Raw genomic sequence first — 20,868 nt, 5'->3', positions numbered from 1 at the left:
AAATATGTAACTTTGTGTACCATTCCTGTCATAGCATTTCGTGTTCCAGAAAAAAGACAGAAAGGGCAAACTTCTTGTTGACTAGCATCTGCTGAGGCATTCTGCAAAGTTGCTTATACCTGGAATTATCACATTTGAAAAACATGATTTCATTTTAAAAAAACTGTGGTCAAAAGCATATGACATACGATTTCTCTTCCTAATCCTTTTTAAGTGTATAGTTCAGTAATTTTAAGTATATTCACATTGTTGTACAATAAATCTCTAGGTATCATTTTAATGTTTTAAAATAGTTTGGGTGCATATTAACCAGAACCAGGAATCACAAAGGAAGTATGAGTTAAGACATATTCCAAATGAATGTTAATCTAAATTATATTACAAACTTAAAAAAATTAATGTTATTCCCTTAAAACCAAAAATATTTTGGATGCATAAAAATATGTTTAGGGTAGAAATACGCTCATTCATCCAGTTAACCCTACTCTTACATAAAATATGTATTTGGCAAAATGCATGTTTGGTATTATTGGGTAGAAATATGACTGCTTCGCCACTTAAGGCATGTCCTTTTAGATCTCACAACAAAGGACTCCCTATATTACATAGTCACAATGTCAAGAAAATAACTTGCAAAATAAGGCAAAATTAAACGTCTCCTGGTCTTATAACGAAGATAAAACCAGATAAATATGTGTTTATCGTTCAAGGTTTATTACATCATTTTTAAACACACATATTTCCCTGCTTTTTATTATTGTCATGGTTCTTCTGTCTTGTAGGGTCTGTTCTTTTCTCTCATAGTACTTATCACAGTTTATGCTAACATACATAATCGTGTGTGTCTGTTTGCTTGATGTCTATCTCCTCTGTATTATCAGCTGGTAACATGGAAGATGACACACAGTAGGTACTCAATAGCTATTTGGCTTCGATTGCTTCATTTAACCAATATTTATTGAGTGCTTACAAGGTGTTGTGTGCTGTATAAAGCTTCTTTCCAAATAATGGACCTCAACAAAGGATAGTCAATTACATGCTTTGCATAAAAAGAACTATGAATTAAGGTCTTACTTGTTACACCAGTTTAAAATATATACTTTGTTTACTTCAGGTCTCCTAGGCCCTTGTATCTAACAGACACAGGTGATCGCATTTTTAAGTAAGCAATTTCTACACATATGATGTCATCATAAACTACACAAAGTGTTCTATAACATAGTGAAAAATGAGCTTCTCACTGCTTATATCTACTATATGTCACAATGCCTTCCTCTACATCAAGCTTTCCCAACCCATGGCCCAGGGGTTTGAATGCAGCCCAACACAAATTTGTAAGCTTTCTTAAAGCATTATGAGATTTTCTGCATTTTTTAAAGCTCATTAGCTATTGTTAGCGTTAGTGTATGTAACGCTATGTGTAGCCCAAGACAATTCTTCTTCTTCCAATGTGACCCAAGGAAGCCAAAAGATTAGATAGATATCCCTGGTCTACATGCTTGTTTCCTCAAACCTCCAAAATAGTGTCAGATGATCTCATGCTTTTGGTCATTGTACCCAGGATATGAATTAAGAATTAGCAGAACCATGTTTTAATATTTTCACAGAAATTACTTCAAAAAAGAAACATAAGTTGAGTTTTTCATTGGCTAATTATGATTTCTCAGATACATGCTCTACAACTATAAAGGCAAGGCAAGGGGGAGGAACCACTTGGAAGAGCTTTAAAGACTAACATGCTCCTTAACAGTTTGTCTTCCAAATTTTGCTTGTATTTTTAAGGCTCAGCAGACAATGTCAGAAACCACAGACATGAAGTTAATCTAGTTGTAACAGTTGGTGAGAAGGAGAATGCTCTGGTAGTTTAGAGTAATAAAGAGAACTAAATCAAGATAAGGAAACATACTAAACAAGTTATTAGCTAAATTGGTTTACATTCAGTTTATTAATAGATTTTCTTCTAGACATGTCCAAAAGTTGCAAAATGTAAAATGTAACTAGTATCACTTTACCAGGGATGAATAAAGAATGCATCTTGTGCCAAGTACTGGATAGAATTTCCTTGGAGAGACCACAGAAGCGTGAGCAATTTGGCTGTGTTCAATGCAAACAGGTAAGACAAATAACTGACTGACTTACTGGATGGATGGATGGATGAATGAATGAATGAATAGTGAGATCTGCCTTCCTGATAATGTTTCATTTAAAATCATCCATCTAATAAGCATTTTAGAGATATAGCCACAATTTGTAGATTTTTTTAAAGGAGTAAAAAATAATCACAAGAAAAAAAAAAGAGAAGGAAACAAATCTTTTTTATAACAGCCAATGTGCCAATGTAGTGAGTATCAGGACCATTTCCCTAAGACTGTGAGAATAAACACATAGTTTTCATTAAATGTTCCTTTCCCATAACCGGTCCATCAACATTTCCCATGACTCTGCAGTTGAGTTTCTTGGCTGGGAGAGTATCTGGCCATTAGAAGGAGGGATCCAGATATGCTGAGTCCCAGCCATGCTGAGAGACTTGGCACCTTTATATGCTACTTTCTAATACCAACCCCAGCATAAAATGTCATCAGAAGCCTGCATAAACATTGGACTTAGATTCACATAAATTATTTCTGTCCTGAAATGCTTTATGCCAGAATTTCGTAAAAACAACACTTCGAGTAAACAGAATTGGTGTATAAATATAAGAATATTAATCCAACAAAATGATCATAGAAAATTATAATCAAAAGTACACACTTGTAAATCTTGCAGTGATGTGAGAGGTTTATCTTGTGCTTCTTAGTTTTTATTGAATATTTCCATAGGGTTCCTTTAAGCTGATGCTGCCAAAGTGCTTTGAATTATCAGTTGCTTTGTGGAACTGGAAAGTCTTTGAGTTTCATTAAAATGCTTAGGAATTATTTTAATAATCATATGTGTGATTAGCGCCTGTTTAGTGATGGATCTACAAATTCATTTTAAGAGTAAACACAGGGACAATGAAATATAATGCTAGATGTGATTGCTCCAGTCAGCAAAAACATTGTCTTATTTTATTAAAAATCACCAACAAAATGCCATGAACAGAAGACACGGTTTCTATTTATAGACATTTTCTACTCTACAATATTATAATATCTGCACACCACAAAGCTGCATCTAGCAGAGTTTTTCATTTTGCCTAGGGTAGAGACATAAATTGAGAGGAATGGAGCATTTCTTTACACATGGACACATCTTGTTACGTGCTTCCCCAACGCCCTATTTGGATTTTTGGTCTAATATAACAGTGCTTACACTGTCGGCGCTGAGTATTTATAAGTGGATGAAGAATTCCTGAAAATGATGACAATTTAGTTATTGGAAATAATAACATTATAATATTCTCAGTGATCCATTTTGTCTTTAGGTACTTACTAAAGAATATTTATTCCTAAAAATGTACTTATAAAATTAAATGAAATTGCAACTTGCAATAAAAACACATTTTTTTCTAAACTCCAATTGACTTCATTTCTCAGACACCTCTCCTCATGTTCATCCTGTAGTTGCTGCTTTCTACTCTCACTGTACTCTCCGCTCTTCTCTCTGATGTGTTGATATGCTTTCCCCAAAGTCATTCTTTTTATCCACATTCCCTACCCACTCTTCCCCTTCTTGTTATTTTCTCATTCCCTACTGATAGGGGAATAATAGGATCCCAAGGCTGTCCTTACAGTATAATTAAAGTATGAATTTCCAGGAGTTAGAAATTGCAGACTATTTTTATTATGCTTTTATAATAAAGCCAGGTAACATTGAGAGAATTGAAATGGCTTTTTCCTAGCAGATTATTGGGTAAAGATTTTTTCCCCTTGGTTCTATCGTCTTAAGAGACTAGGAGCTGGAAATGGGAATAGGTTCACCGATCCTTTTTCTGAAAACACCTCTATCTTTTACATGATATATATCCCCCTAGATCCTGGGAATATGTTGTAAACTTGTAACAGATGGTGATGAAGCCTCGCATTTTTATACAATACATTTTTTAAGATTCTGCATCTACTATATGTATCTTCCAGGAAAAATGACCTTGAATGAATGAAGTCATAGTTTGAAGGAAAAACACCCCACAGATAGAGTGGAGTAGAAATGATGATTCAGTTGGGTTTTGTTTTGTTCCCTTCAGTAAGATGAAATAATTTCAGAAGAAAAACAGAATGTTGAAATAGTGGAATCAAAGGTCATCTTTTGAGGTGTGTCTTTTAATTGTTCCTGAAAAACCCGTTAGCGTATTCTGTACTGAACAGAGACATGTGGAAGGTGGGATATCACTGTCTGTGATTCAGAATGCTATTTGCTTAACTTGGGTAATGTTGGGGGCTTACCAAAAATTGTTCTGGCACAACGTCTACCAGCATGAATGTTAGGAGGGTTCTAACACTGTGAGTGCTGATATTTTATGAATGTTTTATCACTGGCTTGAAAACAAGAAGTTTGCACTTGAATCAACAGTATGTCAGACAGACAAAATATTAAAAACAAAAAAAGAACATTAGTGAGAATTACTAATGTCCCTATTGTAAAAAGAAACTGAAGTTAATAAGTAAGTTGATCCTCTTAACCGATTAACACAAGTCACGTTTTAATTGCATGGCTTCTCAGACAAATCAAGTGGCACTGCTAACTTGAGTATTGGTTGTGCAGAGGGTGCAGTAATGGGGGGAACTGCTGCACATTCAGTCACCCACCTCTTTTCTCAACAGCTTCAATGCATTGCTTTACAAACCACGGAACTGTGGAATTTTCACGTTCACACACTTTGTGCAGATGAGAGCCAAAAATTTGATCTGCAAAAGAAACAAAGATGAGCTTCATTAAAATCCAAGCTTGCGTTGTTCTTTAATTTGATTCCGTTTCCATATCCATTGCATGCTGAAATCTTCATCTTGCATAAGAATTGATTTTTTTTTTTTTTTGCTTTATTTCCATAGTGTCTATGGCAGACATACGAAGACCACAACTCCCTCCTTTATGGAACAGGACCCTGGCCCCAGAGTGAGAAAACTGATGCTCAGCCATCGATTAGGCAGGGATGACTGTGTAAGTTATAGTCTCTCTGGGCCTTAATTTTGTTGTCTATAAAGGAATGACAAAGAATTAAGAAAATTTTTGCAAAATAATTTATCTTAGTGTCTCTGGTATACTGAGTGTTTTAGAAGTTTACCAGTTAATGGTTATAAAAATTACAATGTTATCAGTATATTTAGGACATTCATTCTGCAACTCAATAGTATATGAGGACGCAAGTTCTAGGAGACTTGCTTCGAAGTGAATTTACTTAGCATTTCTCCTGCCTCGAATGCCCTTCCTCTTCTCTGATCTAACTATCACCTTTCCTTTCGGGCTCAGCTCAGATCACACTTTCTCCATTAACTCCTTCCTATCTCAGCTTTGTGTCTCCTGTGACATAGGTTCTTTGGAATACCAGATCCTCAGGCTGTTAATAGATGATTCAGGAAAAAGGACCTGCGAACAAAATGGTTTCGCATCATTAGGTTCTGCAAAGTTAGACAGGTTTCTTTAACGTGTATTTATTTTTAGAGCTTGTGATATGCCAATGTGTGCTGTGAATCTCCATGAGGGGTGGAGGATGCCTTATCTCCCAAACTTATTTGAGCAACGTCGTTTGATTTCAGAGAGCATGTCTCCAGACTAATGTTTCCGAGAATACCCACTGTGAAATCCTAGCCTAGCCCTCTCATTTGGAACATGATTGACGCTACCTTGCACTGTGTATTTACATTTATAATATATGGAATAGACTCTCTCAAAGCAGATTCTGAGTGTCTGAATCATCTATGTCTTCAACAGTGCTTAGCACAGACTCTGGCCTGCAGTATTTTCAGATAGATGTTTGTTTTTTATAATTGTGGTGAAACACACATAACACAGAATTGATCATTTCCACTATTTTTAAATGTACCATTCAGTGGTATTAAGTACATTCACAATGTTGTGCAACCCTCACCACCATCAATTTCTGGGTTTTGCTATTGAGATAGTATCTGTTTATTACTGATAATGAAACAAATATTTAGTGGGTCCAAGGGCTTCCCATTTCATTCAGAATGAAATCAAAGTCCCTACTGTGACTTATAAGGTATTACATAATCTGACCTCCACTAATTAATGGATTTTATTTGGGTCTTTCCTCCCTGTCTTTAAATTTGTAATAGCCCCACATTGCTGTTTCTCATGGCTGCCAAGCACTCTTCTGCTGCAGGGACTTCGCATTTTCTTCTTCATGGAACTCCATTGCCTTAGGTCTCTGATCAAATGGTATCTTTTTATTGTAGCCTCTCCTATCAGCCTTTAAAAAAATGGCTCCACTCCATGCCATTCTCTATGCCACTTTCCCAGCCTTACTTTTCTTAGAGCACGTATCTCCACTTAACATATGAGACTGATATGTTTTCTGCTTAGTTGTTTCCCTTGCTTAGAATACAAAACCCAGGAGAGTAGGAGTCATATCTCAACCATTTATTATTGGATCCTGAGTACCTAGACAGTGTTTGGCACATACTAGAAGTTCAATAAACATTTGTAGAATGATGGACTGCAAGACATCATCTTAACCATCAGTGGAGGTAGTCAATAAATTTTTTGAAGTATATGTAAAATTAGACAGAAAAATAGATAATGCAGCATAAAATAATGTTCAGTGATATATATTGTTATAAGGGGATACTCAAAATGGAGTGTAGAGAGAATTCAATCAATCATAATTTTCATTTATTTCTTAGGAAAACATAATGGTTTGAATTGGTGACAATCCAACATGGAGGGAACAATTAAAGCTAAAACACTATTAATAATATATTCCAGGCCGGGCATGGTGGCTCACACCTGTAATCCCAGCACTTTGGGAGGCCGAAGTGGGCGGATCATGAGGTCAAGAGATTTAGACCATCTTGGCCAACATGGTGAAACCCCGTCTCTACTAAAAATACAAAAATTAGCTGGGCATGGTGGCACGTGCCTGTAGTCCCAACTACTCAGAAGGCTGAGGCAGGAGCATTGCTTGAACCCGGGAGGGAGACATTGCAGTGAGCTGAGATCATGCCACTGCACTCCAGCCTGGCAACAGAGTGAGACTCTGTCTCAAAAAAAAAAAAAAATACTCCAATATGGAAATATGCATTTTTATCCAAGTAACAGAAAGAAGCTCAAAACACATGGACATAGTATAGAGAAGTGGGAAATTATAATAGGCATTTGCTTTGAATACTTTGGTCAAGTAACAATGACTTGTTCAAAACACTGTGTAACCACTCTAAGAAAGAATGACATAAAATATTATCTAGGAAAAAATAACCCAGTAGATCAGATCAAATGATTTACATTGTCTGGAGATTACAGCCAGGAAGAAGAATTGCTATAAAGTAAAAAGCCCATTAATGGATTTTATTACTCAAATCAATTTCACAAATATTATCTTCTATCTTCACAGCAACGAGGTAGGCATATTGAGTTGTAAAAACAATATCAAGAAGTTTGTGATGTTATAGGGGCCTAATAAAAGTATTCAAAGAATATACAAAAAAAGAATATAGCAGATGTCATAAAAGGTACTGAATGCTAAGAAAAATGTCCTTTAGTAAAAGGTCTTTTTGTGTCACTTAGTGTAGATGCGGTATACAGTGTGTGTATGTGTGTACAACAGAGAGTGGGAGAAAGAGTTTGTGTTTGGAGAAATTGTTTTGTTTTTGACAGGTGGATATAAGAAGATACAGACAAGAGCATTCCAGGGAATTTACTCTTTTATTCATTTAGTTATTTGCAAAAGAACATCTTGAGTGGCTATACTGTATTTAGAGCTAGGAAAGGCTCTGGTAATATAACAACCAAGACTCATTCCCTATTTTCTAAAACTTTGCCCAGTAGAGGCAGTATATAAGTAAACAGGTAAGAATATTTTATCATGAGAAAACTGCTATAACTGGGGGAACGCAGAGGCAATGTGGGAGCATGTGGTGGGGCATCAGACCAGCCTTGAGTGCTTCCCTTCTCTGAATAACTGAATCCTCAAAGATAAGGAAAGACAAGTAAAAGAGGGAACAAAGAGCATTTTGGGGAATGAAAGGAAGTAAACAAATGCATGAATGATGGGAAGAATGATATGAAGACTGGGGTGTGCTGAGGAATACATTCACTCTTAGAGAAATCTTGATGTATTAAGTTATAAAAGAGATGGAGGTTATGTTATAAAGCATCTTAAATTTTGCCAGGTAGGTTAAATTATTTGAGAGTGTGCAGATACCATTGATTTTCTACATATAAGTAATTCCTCTCCCACCTTCTTTCTTGTTTTTAGAAGCCACTCATATGACAGAACCTGAAAATCATCTCTATTGATTTTTACCTGCTCTGCAGCTTTGGGTGATTAGATAGCTCTGGTCAATGAAATGTCCAGGAAAGTGACTCAGGACTATATAGGAAAAGATTTTTTTCCCCTGAAGAAAGGAAAGGGATATATAAGAAGTCTTTTTTCTTTTTTTTTAATCCATCTTTGAATATCATTTTGCAATGATGTGATGCTTGGAGCTATTGCAGCAATCCTGTCACCATGAGACAATGAGTGCTAAGAACAGCAGCTAATGTATTAAAAATAAGCAACAAAAACTTGAGACCGTGATGACACTTCTGAGCTTTTAAACCAACACTAAAACACCTTATCTAGACTTATTTTCATATGAAAGAAGTCATTTTTAACTAGGTATTCTATTATCTGCAGCCAAAAGCATATGACATGACATTAGGAAGTGATTGTGGTTTTTGAGTAAAGTGATCATTATAATCATACTCTACTTGAGAAGGTTTACTTGGTAGCACTTTGTAAAGAAAAGGGAGGGCTCGGGGTAATATAGTGGGGAAGATGAAGCACAAGGAGATTAGTTAAACGACTGATGTGATTACCTAGGAAAGATGCTACGAAGACCAGAATCAGGATAAGGGTGTGATAGGTGTAATCACTGTGCACAATCCTTCTTGCCTTCTCTGAATTAGATGTATACATTCACCTCCTTTGCCATGGAACCATCTTGTACCACCCACTAGAGTGTGCAGTGTTTATTTTCCCCCATTTCTTTGATATTGGGCTTGGCCAAATGTCTTCTTTGGAATGATGTAATGTGAGTGGAAATGTGTCAGTTCCAGACTGAGGCCTTAAGATGCATTGCAGATTCCTACTCATCCTCTTGTTTCTCTGCTATTGTCAAAGAAGAGCTTCCCTGGGGAGCTGCCGCCCCTTCAGCCTGGGCTCCAGAATACATACATATGGCACAGAACTGAGGCCAACCCTTAGTGAAGAGACAAGTCCAGTCAGACCTGCAGCTTAAAGCAGAGCGGCCCAGTCAAGCCTGCACCACAGACACATGAGAAATAGATGCTCGGTGTTATATGCCACTTAGATGTTATGATTGTTTGTCATGTAGCAATAGCTTACTCATATAGGTGGTGATGAGTCCAGGTTTTTGGTAAAATATAATCTAAGCTATGCTGTGAGAATGAAAACAAAGAGGGTTGGCAGGACATGGAAACTAAAACTGGAGAGTGAACGAAACAGAAAAAAAAGTTCTAAATTTGCTAAGAATGTGGAGTTATGCCTTCAGTTTAATTTCAATCCTCAGGAGGAGACTCAAAGAAAATTACTTTCACCTTAAAATTTAAACTATTTATGCCTTACCAAATTTTACGGCACCTCTTTTGCACTCTCTCCAGATTAATCCAATTCTATCCAATTCCAGTGACTATTTAGTGAACACCTACCATGTGCTCCGTATTGTAAATAATGCAAAGATTGCTTTATTCATTCAGTAACTATTTCATGCAGGTTATAAGCCAGACACTGTGTGCCAGCCTGAAAATGTAATGATGCACCATCTCCTACAGTTTAGGGGGACAGAATAACTGTCACAAGCAGCTACAACATAATATGACTAATGCTATCGCAGATACGTGTAAAAATAATAGTGAGGGTTTATTGTACACTACACTAAGCCAAGCAGGGCTCCAAGTACTTTATATATTCTAACATTTAATTCTCACATGCACCCGCAATGCTTTGAGCATAGATACTATCATCATCTTCATTTTATAGAAGAGGGAACTAAGGCCCAGATATATTGTTTGTGAAAGGTCACAGAGCATTAGGCTCTTGGGGGAGGGAGGATGGGGACCTGAACTAAGACAATAAACCTGACATGACAAGAAGGGGTGATTCAGTGGGGTTTGGCAAGTGGGTGTAGGAGGTGAGCTGATCCACCAGGTAAAAGTGACTTCCAAGCTCCTTGCTTGAGTGGAGAAGACAGAGATGCAGTTACTTGAGCATCTTGAGAATGGAAATGGAATTTAGACATTAAGGAAAAGCATTTCAAATGCAGCAGAATGGTTATGAGAGATCAAGATGAAAAGTGTTTGCTGGATTTTGGCAATTTGAGGATATGAGTGACCTTAAGAAAAATGGTTTCAGTAGAAGAGTGAAACTGAAAAGCAGATAGTTGTAGTTAAGACTTGAAGAGAAGGTGAAGAAGTAGAGACAGCAAATAGACTCCTCTTTTAAGAACTTTAGAGGTGAAAAGGCTAGCATATGGGGACTAATTAGTTTTAAGGAGAGATAAGACCTGGAGGAGGATTTTGAGTTGGGATGGATAGGAGAGAATTTCAACTACAGGGTATTTTTTATTGCCAGGGAGCTGGGTGAAGTACTCTGCTGATTATTTTTAGTGGTTATAATGTTGGAAGTGGGGGAGGTACATTACTGCCACTTACTGGGTGGTCCAGGCAAGTGCATCCAGTCCCTCACAAGGGAAAAACTGCCATTGGTGTCTTGGTGAGTAAAGAGCCTAGACATCTGGAATTTCACTAGATAGAGGGCAGATGTTTGCTTTCCCCAGTTACCAGCAAAGCCAAAACTGTTCTTCTCACTTATAGCCTCTCTTGAAACTTGCTGTACACACCCAAGAAGATGGGGCTCTGGAGTACAAGAACATAGTATCTCAGGTGAACCTGGTTACATCAAAGGTCACCATGTGCCCCAAGCTTGAACAAAGCAATGCTTCTTCTACAAAATTTAGAATCTGGATACTGAGAGACTGAGGTGGTTGTTTCTAGGGATGAGAACTCTAGGCTGCCTACACTTAAAACCTGGGGGCTGGGACAGCTAATTTGGGAAGATGCTTATGTGCCGCAGATGAGCAGACGCAGGAACTAGTTTGCAGGGAGAGGCAAATGGAACAGATCCAACTCAGCTCCTGACTTTCCAGTGCCTACTCCAGGCACTCTGTATCCTTGCCATGGCACTTGCCATACCCATGTCATGAGTTCCATGAATACCATGAGATCCCCTCCCACCCATTTTAATAGAACTCTTGATTAAATTTGTGTTTATTGCAAGCAAATACACCTGGCAAAAATATGGATGTAGCATTGGCCAAACGTTTCAAGAAAGGGATTACCGTCACAATAGGACCAGGTTTGGCAAAATAGCTCAATGGGATCCACTGCTTACAGATGATACTGGCTAGGAAGAGTATGGTAGATATCAATTGGTTTTGCTGGTCCTGTGTCTATCCTCCTATTCTCTGGCAAGAACACCCTGAGATTCCCTTGGGGATGGTCCTTTCTCATTTTGCTGCCATTTGTTTTGGGTAGCGATGACTCCACCCCCTCCATCTCCAGTGACGAATATGCATTTTATCTTCTTGGCCACAGTAATTGGTTCAGGCATGAACATGGGCCCAAGTGGATCCTGTCAAGTAAATCCTGAGACTTTTTCTGATGTTACTGGGAAAGAGGAACCCTCTTTTTATGAGAGATGTTAAACTATGAAGATACGAGTCTGATCTTCTAGACGCTATGCTGCCACCTCTGGAAGAGTGGAAAACAGAGCTGAGTGACGGAAGACAAATATATTTGACAGCATTTTGAACGCCTAGATCCAGTCATGCCTGAAGCTACCCCTGTCCCTTGGACTCTTCAATTAAGTAGCTCAGTAAATTCCATTCTGACTTTTATAGTTTGGACAAGTTTCTATCATCTACAGTGGAAAGAATGTTGACTACAACATTAGCCTTTGACAGACAATGAATTAAATAATTGAGAAGAGATGATAATGCACATCACATGGCTTTGCAAAGTAAATAGTGCTGTCCAAAGAAAGGAAATCAGAGACTTAACTACACTGTTATTGTTGAATTTAAGTGCTGTTATAGGATTGCTCTCCATTTGTAAATCTAATACACCTAGAGTTTCATACACCAAGGAGGACAATTCAATGATAGAAATCCATTTGAGCCATGGAAACTTCTATCTTAAAATAGTATAAAAAAAGGGAGGGACAGAGAAGGCATTCTGTTTTCCAGGCAAGCATTAATGAACTTTGTCCCCTAAATGCTCATGTCTCTTGTCCTGGAACAACATTAAGGATTATTTCTACTCTCCTCTTTATTCTCCTCTTCATTACAAAAACAAACAAACAAAAAGGAACACTTCCAGAACCCTGAGCTCCTGACTTCCCACCTATATTCCCATCTGTGTGCTCACTGGTAATCCTTTCTTCCTCACTTAACAACCATAAAAATATGTATATTATTTAGAAAACACCTCTTGCTAGGGGTGCCAATATTTCTGGAATCTTCTGCAAACTCCTGTGACCTTGGCGGCCAGTGTGATCATTCTATCTTCATCCCACCATTTCAGCACTTAATGACCAGGGGTGGCAGGATATACACTGGTTGGGAAAAAAAAATTCATTTTCTGCAATTTTTCTTTGAAAGCATCTTTTGGTGAGAAAAATAAATAGACCTTCCACATGACTGCCCTTATAAATCATGTTGTTTACATAATGAATTAGTGTTTAACTAGAGAATGGTGGTTTTAAATCTTTAGGCTCTCAAACTTTTGACCGATTTTGTTAGTTCATCAGCATAACCAGGTTAAGTCTTCCAGATTACAAATTAGTTTCACTCTCCCTCATCACTGCTATATGTTTTTTGACAAATTATGGAAAGAACACCCAGTAATGAGATCTCTTTCAGTTAGATTCCAAATGAATCAAAACTATGAGGATAACTGCTCAATAGAGGCAGTTAAATGTTCAAATAATGTGATGGTGTTATCATCATTTATGCGGGAGACAGTCTCCACAGGCTTTTCAAAATGATGTGACTCTGCTTTCAGGAGAGAGGGCCATTACAGCTATTCTAGTAGACTTTAAAAAGGAAGAACAAAGCACCTAGAAGGACACACACATGAAGAACACAGAGCGAAGCAGAAAACAATAATGGCAGCCCGAATGGCTCAGTCACAAAAACAAATCAGACAATTATCCAACTATCGTGGTAATGACGTATATTGGTTAAGGTTTCTGGCTGCAAGCAACAGAAAAACACAACACTGTGGCTGTATTAAGCAACAGAAAGTTTATTTGAATGATGTTGAGGGGTGGAAGTAGGAAGGAATTCAATGAATTTATGAGAGGCTAGGGGACCAGTCTTGGAGATACTCAGAAATCAAGATGCTTAGCGGAGCCATGCAATTGGAAGAAGGAGAAAAAGCGACTGTCTCGGGGTACTCATTTCATGGCCACCACCAGCAGCAGCATTGTCATAATAACTTCCAATCATCAATCGCTCTAGACTGGAAGTTTCTCTAGATAATGCTTCGTTGATCAGGATTATGTTATAAAAATAATGGGTGGGGAGAGAAAATACAGCCCTCGTAGTTTCCATAGTAGGTAGCATTCACTTAGAATTTTTCTCCCACAGAAATGCCACACATATGGGCAGATTATTTCCTGCTAAGTTGCTGTAATGGAGAGGCAGCGGATATTGGAAGACAAAATCGTATTCAAAACATGGGTGATTTCAGCAATTTAATAATTCCATCTTTTGATTTTAAACTATAAATTAGTTTTTCCTTTTGAGAATTGGTTTTCAGCCCAAAACTTTTAGATTGCTTATCAAAGCATGCTGTTTCTATCTTTTTTTTTTTTTTTTTTAAGATGGAGTCTTACTCCGTCGCCAGGCTGGAGTGCAGTGGTGCAATCTCGGCTCACCACAACCTCCGACTCCCTGGTTCAAGCGATTCTCCTGCCTCAGCCTCCTGAGTAGCTGGGATTACAGGCATGCGCCAGCACACCCAGCTAATTTTTGTATTTTTAGTTGAGACGGGGTTTCACCACATTGGCCAGGATGGTCTCGAGCTCCTGAGCTCATGATCTGCCTGCCTCGGCCTCCCAAGGTGCTGGAATTATAGGCGTGAGCCACCAGGCCCAGCCTCTACTCTCATCTTTTATATTTTCTCCAGTTCTGTTCCCACCTTCTTTTCTTTTCCTTTAAAATGCTCACGACATGAGCCCTATGTCATGTAACTTTCCCAAAACTTTACTGAGAATGTTTGGAGAAGTGGGTGACTTCTGTTAGTGCTATAGGTTATGGAATGGCCTATGTGTTTGAATTAAGACACAGAAAAATACGCCTAATGCTAAAACACGACGGAATATATTGTAAGTGCTTCAGGAGGTACTGCGTTAACTTATAATGCTTTGGGGCTTTGATTAGAAATATCGGTTGCTGCTTTATGTTACATAGATATCAAAAATTGGGCCGATTCTCTGCTGAATCTACGACATGCACTGGAAGTAAACCTCTCTCATTGCCTTGTTTACTTATTTTTTTTCATAAGAGGCAAGTACAAGAAAAAGCTTAATTACTTTAACTTCTCAGTAGTTTGGAATCTAAATAAATAGGAGTTACCAAATATATGCACTTCTGTGAATAGTTTTCCCCCACATGTTTATTCATATTTTTGCATCTCATCGAATCTAACAGATTCTAAAGTCTCTAGTGATAATGACAATATCTGCTACGGAGAGACTAGCCTGGGGAAAGAGGATCTCCCTAAACAAGGATAGCTGAGTTGCTGCAGCTTTCAAATGAAGCTGGACATTTAGCTGCAGGGGTAGCACCCTTTGATCAAGGCAGCCCAAAGATGAGTTTCAGGGATGGGAATGACAGAAGAGAAAAGTTCTTCCCAGCCTTTTCTATTTTTTCTCTTTATTTGTTTTTCAGGCTTCTAGCAGTCTTCAGTTTTCATAGTTTCACTCTCAACCCTAAACAGTACTTCTGTGAAGTACCCTTTGGCCCCTCGTTTTCAGCTCCTAAACTCACCTGGAAATAGATATCAACCTAATTTTGGTCTGACTAGTGCAATAGACATTTTGGTTATTACAGCAGCCAGGAAGACATTTGCATCTTAAAGAGTTATTAACCAAATGGGACAATGCACATGAAATTCTTCTATATTTGTCTACTCAAGGCAAGAACTTTGTCAATACTTTGTACCTATCTTTCCCACCCTCTGCTTATCTAAAGCAACATCACACACACACACACGTACGTCAGCACACAGAATCACAATGGCATAGAGAATGGTTTGACCAAGTAAATCCTTTATGCATTTTTGGATTTATCCATTGAATCTAACCATCTGTGAGTATTTTTCAATGCCTACTGGGGATGGAGTAGTGAAAAGAACACTCTGTCTTCACAGAGTCTATATGTAAATGGGGAAAATAAACATGAAAACACATTAACATATAATATAATGTCAGATGGTGATAAGTGCTATGGAAAAAATGAAGCAAGGCAGAGAGACAGAGAGCTATTGGTGTTGCCAGGGAAGGCAACTCAGGCAATGGCATCTGAGCAGAGACCAAATGAAGTGACCAACTGAGCCATGTACATACAAGGGGAGCAGCAAGTGTATAAAGCTGCTGGTATAAGCCAGGTTCCTTAGAGGAGGAGCAGGAAGGCCTGGGTGGCTGGAGTGGCATGAACAGGAGGAAGTATGGCTGAAGACAAAACATAAAAAGTAGCCTCAGGGTCAAAGCAGGTAGGACCCTATAGGTCACAGGAAGGACATACATTAGATATTAAGAATGAGTTTCTTCTAAGTAAGTGGAGATTATGGAGGGGGGGGTGACATGATATGATTTACATTTATAAATGATCCTTCTAATTGCCGTGCGAAGCCTAGACTTAAAGGGGTTAAGATGAGAAGCAGGAAGGCTCATCAGGGGGGTAGTGAAATATAGGAAGAGATGATGATGGTGCTTGGGTAAGAATGAATCCAATGGAAGTAATCAAAAGTGGTTGAATTTAGAATATATTTTAAAGGTGGGATCTACTGATGAAGGAAGAGACAGAGTAGAAAGTGGGGGTGATCCCAGGTGGCACATGGCAGTGATATTTCCTGAGATAGAGGACACATGGGATCTGAAGAATCAAGGATTACTCTAGATAAATCTGAGATGTCTACCAAGCACCCCAAAAGACATGAAATCAATATTTGAATATGCAAGTCTGAAGTTTGAGACTGATGTTTTAAGTTTGGAAAGCATCAACCTCTAGATGGAATTCGAAGCTGCATGAATGGTATATTTCAACTCTGAATGTTTAATGTCCAATAGTCTGAGAATAAGAATGAAAAGAGAAAAGAAGTCCAAGGCCTTAACATAGGGGTAACCCAACATTCTGAAGATGGGGAGAAGAGCAGGATCCACCAAAGGGGCACTCGCTGACATGAGAGTTTCAATAGGAAGGAATAAGAAGCTGTAAATAATAACTCTAAAACCACTGCAAGATTTCATGTCCAGCTTCATTTCCTTATTTCTTTCTAACTCCTGGAAGTACAGAGTTCAGTAAAATAGTATCTGATCTACTCGATACAGCTCATAGTCCAGTTGAAAGATATTAAAATAATGAAATTACAGTTTTTGGATAAAGAGAAGGTAGGACTAATTGAGAATGATGAAGAAAGGGATAGCTTTGTGGCACTGGTAACTGAGTTGGAAGAGTAAAAATGATTACAAGTTTACTAAGTAGAGGAAGCTACAAAATGATATTCAAGGTCAACAAAACTTTACACAGTAGGAAAAGATGAATGCAGTTTCTTCTACTTGTATTTATATTTATTGCATTTATTATATTACATGCCTTCTGGTTGCCTAATGAGTGCATAAATGAATGTATGAATAGATTAAAAGATAAATATGAGAAAAATTTACAAAAGAAAATTATTTCTTTTGATATTAAAACAGCTTATAAAGAATGTTTTTATTTTTTAAGGAAATATACCCTAATATTTCAATATTTTTTTTCTAACAGACCACAGTAGGACAGACATATTAGTCTAATATTTTCTCTCTGGGTTGTAGTCCAAGAAACTGATTTCTATCTAAAGATTGTAATATGAGCACTTGAGCATGAGGGAAATATATTTTCAGTTTGCTTTCATGTATTTCGAATAATTAACATGACCAAATTTTGTTCAGCTGACTGTTGACGTACATTGTGGATTGATGATATTTTCTGCTTTTCATTTGCCTGTCATCATCTCATTAGAATCACAGAGGGGGCCAGCAAAGGAAGGGAAGGGTAATACAATTCAAATGTTAAGTTCTGCTACCTTCTCCCATATTTGTATGTTCTTTACATACTTTGAATAGAAAACTGTCCATGAAATTCACATGCTCAATTATATAACTTACTATAATTAATCTGAAGTTAAAACTTATCAATTAGGTTGTCACTTACCTGACTAAGTAGGAACTTTATAGGGGGATTAAAACTACTGTGAAATTATTAATTGCATTTGTTTGAGTGACAAGTCTGAGGAGAAAATTTGATACACAGAATTTATTCAGGTAATTAAAAATACTAAATGATTTATCTTTAAAGCACAACTTACATGGACTAAAGCTGGAAGTGTCATTCAGTGATTGAGAAGAGTTGAAAGATTCTTTTTGGGTGGGGAAAGTGTAGAAATTTTGACTCACTCTAGATTAAAGTAAAACCTAGGAAAGAAGACTGTACTTTTCCTAATATCAGCATAGATTTGTTAGAATCCCAGGTGGTACGACTTCAATTTATTTGCATGAATGCATAGTTCAATAAGAAAAGACTCAAATTTAGTTGGAGTAAAACTGCTTAATGATTTCAAATATTACTTTAATATATTAATATAACAGGTTTGAATATCGATAATGGAGTCTCTTTCATTTGGGTCTTAAGGGTGTTCTCAAAGCCACTAATGCTGAGTGCTAGGTATGCACTGAAGCACCTAAGAGGAAAGCACTTTAGGTTAAAAGCACTTTCTCTCTCAGCCTATAGTTAAAAGCTATTTCAGGATTCTGTTAAAGGCATTCTTTAGTCCTCAGCTTCAGCTTAAAAGTGGCTTTGATGAAAAGTGCTTTGAGTCAGGTAAAGGATTTTTTTAATAAACCATATTAAGAGCCAGGGAATCATGTGGTTCTGCGGAAGGGCTGGCTAGTTCCATGGAGGTGTGATGTAACCTCTACTCAGGAATGCCCATTCCCCATGGGCTGTTCTGAGCACTGTGGTCCACTAGTTATTCCACGCAAAGAAATTGAAAAACATTTCCAGGAATGTAATTGGAGAGGAGTAGTTATGAGCCCAAATTAGTAGGCCATGATGCACACATTTCTGAAAACATTTTGTCTCATTTGGGCTTCCAGTCAAACACAGTGTGTTTCTCATTTTTCAGTTTCTACTGCAGAAAGTGACAATGCAACAACATTTCTAAAACACCTTATCCTGTCCCAAAGTTGCCCACCAAACTGAATGAATAGGTATCATGTTGTGAGATGCTGCTTTGTATATTTCTCATTTTCCAGGTTTGTGGCATGCTTGACAGTTATGTTTCCAGCTACTGGGACCTCTTATGGAGGGAGGGGACATAGAGAAGGAATGGAATATCTCAGTTGGGTCTGCCTACTGAATTGGCAGAATAATGTTCACCACCATGGATGCTTACTTGCAAGAGTTGATATTAGTCGGTAAAACACACTCAGGAGAAATTGTGAACTCCTGAGATACAGCAAATGGCACATGTACTCTGGCTAAGTCCCAGGGACTAGGTCTAATTTCTGTTGAGGAAAGAGCCTCAGACACAATGGAAAGAAGCTACTCTCTCACCTTGTGAGATTCAATGAGTAAGAGTTGTTGCTTCAGGCCCTAAAAAATCAGGTGCACCATGCAGGCAGGGTGGGGAGAAGAACAGCCTTTTTGTTTCCTTTGGAGACAAAGTGGACTAGAAATTCAGTGGGATCCAGAGAGATGGAGCACATTCTGGCACATGGAAGATTTTGCAGGCTCAGGAGCCCTGGCCAGTACTTAGGCAGGGAAGCAGGTAACTGTCAGAAGGTGCTGGCTGCACAGCCGAGGTGAGGTGCCTTCTTCAGGCAGCTTGTGGGTAGTAAGGATATAAAAGAGAAAGAAATGAGAGAGGAGAACACGATGGGGCAAAAGACAGTATTCATCAAATTGTGCAACACACTTCAGGGACTCTCTTGAGTAGCTGAGGAGGCAGAGAAAGGTTGTGTTGTGATTACACAGGAGGGAGCCATGACTTGGGACATTTGTGCCGTAAGGTCAGGGCTACTCTGTTCATACCCACAGCTGCAGGGGCCTTGGCCATTGCGATTATGCAGGAATTAACTCAAAGTAGATAACAAGTACCAATTTCATAATATAGCCTTCTAGTGTGTCTTCTAGTGGAGCCAAGTTTTGGGGGTATGGAGGTGATTTTCTTGAGGCAGAATATTTCCTTCCAAGCAGGCTGGAATGTCTAATTTTGAAGGATGGAATCACAACTTATACATCTTTGTAGGCCCAGTGCCCAGCCTATGGCTTGCCACATGCTAGGTCCGCAATACATGTTTTCAAAATAAATAAAAACAAATAAAAAATATTAAATGAATAACAAAATTGCCTATAAAGTAGAATGCAAACTCCTAAGCCTGGGATTGTGCAAAACACTTGCCACAGACTCTTCTTCTCATCAAACTCTTTTTACATTTCATCTAAGGCTGTTCCCCAGGATTTCCTACGATTGTGTACCTCAAATGTCTCACCCATTTTTACACAAGTCCAAGGCTCTAATTCAAGGCTCAGTTTGAAGACCATAAAATGATAAAAGCATTAATCTTTCCCACACTTTTCCACGTGTAATTTCCCCAAATTTGTGACCTAAATACTCCTTAAAGCATTTGACATCTGATATTTTACACCGTAATTTTTGTGCATTTATCTTCCTTACTCACTTCCTGGGGACCTTGCTTTATGTAGCTTTGCATCCTCTCAGAATACAGTGGCTAAGAGAATACATGTCAGTAGGCAATAGGAATAACAATCACACCTGTAGCATAAAGAAATGCAAGCATAGCTCTTCATCCTCATCATTGGATAATGCCTGAAAAAGTTATAATCACAGTCTAGGCACACAGAGTGTTCAAAATGCTAACTGTATTTTAATGCAACATCACTAACAAATCTCATCATATATTATCTGTTTTGCAATTTTAAGAATGTGTTCTCTGCAGTCAGGTGAAGGACTGGTATGCAATACTAAGTAGAACTGGGAGTAGAGTATAACCATCAATAGCTATTGTTTGCTACGCTACTTGCTTTTTATAAAACATTACCAGTCCTGAGAAGTATTAGCTGGAGAGTGTGAAGAAAGAACATTTCATCATCTTGCCCAAATTCACAAAACAAGTAAGTAGCAGAGCCAAGTCTACTTCAAAATTTGGTAATCTTTATGGTTCTGCAATACTTTGTTTTCCTGAATAAGTAAAATACTTACAGCTCTTTTAAATAGCACAGGAAGAGTCTTGGTTGCCCCTTTCACTACAAACTATGACTTCCCATTATACACACCCAAGCACAAAAAGAAAGATTTTCTTCATGTATGTAATTATTTTAAGTGTGCTTGACATACTCAAACATTATATAAAACTAATACAGTTAT

The 20,868-nt window shown here is 37.9% G+C and overlaps 1 protein-coding gene across 2 annotated transcripts in view; it reads right to left on the bottom strand.

The window, feature by feature from the left end:
- ARHGAP15 (Rho GTPase activating protein 15) overlaps positions 1-20,868 on the bottom strand; it is a 644,804-nt gene that overhangs the window by 239,633 nt on the left and 384,303 nt on the right. For both annotated transcript variants that reach the window (XM_054477359.1, XM_054477360.1), the window contains exon 10: positions 4,725-4,823. In XM_054477359.1, the coding sequence (XP_054333334.1) occupies positions 4,725-4,823 (99 nt within the window). The remainder of the gene's footprint in view (positions 1-4,724; positions 4,824-20,868) is intronic.

The sequence above is a fragment of the Pongo pygmaeus genome, chromosome 11, assembly GCF_028885625.2.
Source record: "Pongo pygmaeus isolate AG05252 chromosome 11, NHGRI_mPonPyg2-v2.0_pri, whole genome shotgun sequence".
In the NCBI taxonomy this organism is placed as follows: Eukaryota; Metazoa; Chordata; class Mammalia; order Primates; family Hominidae; genus Pongo; species Pongo pygmaeus.
Note: the sequence above shows the minus strand (reverse complement) of the source record. Positions and strands in the feature narration are given on the sequence as shown.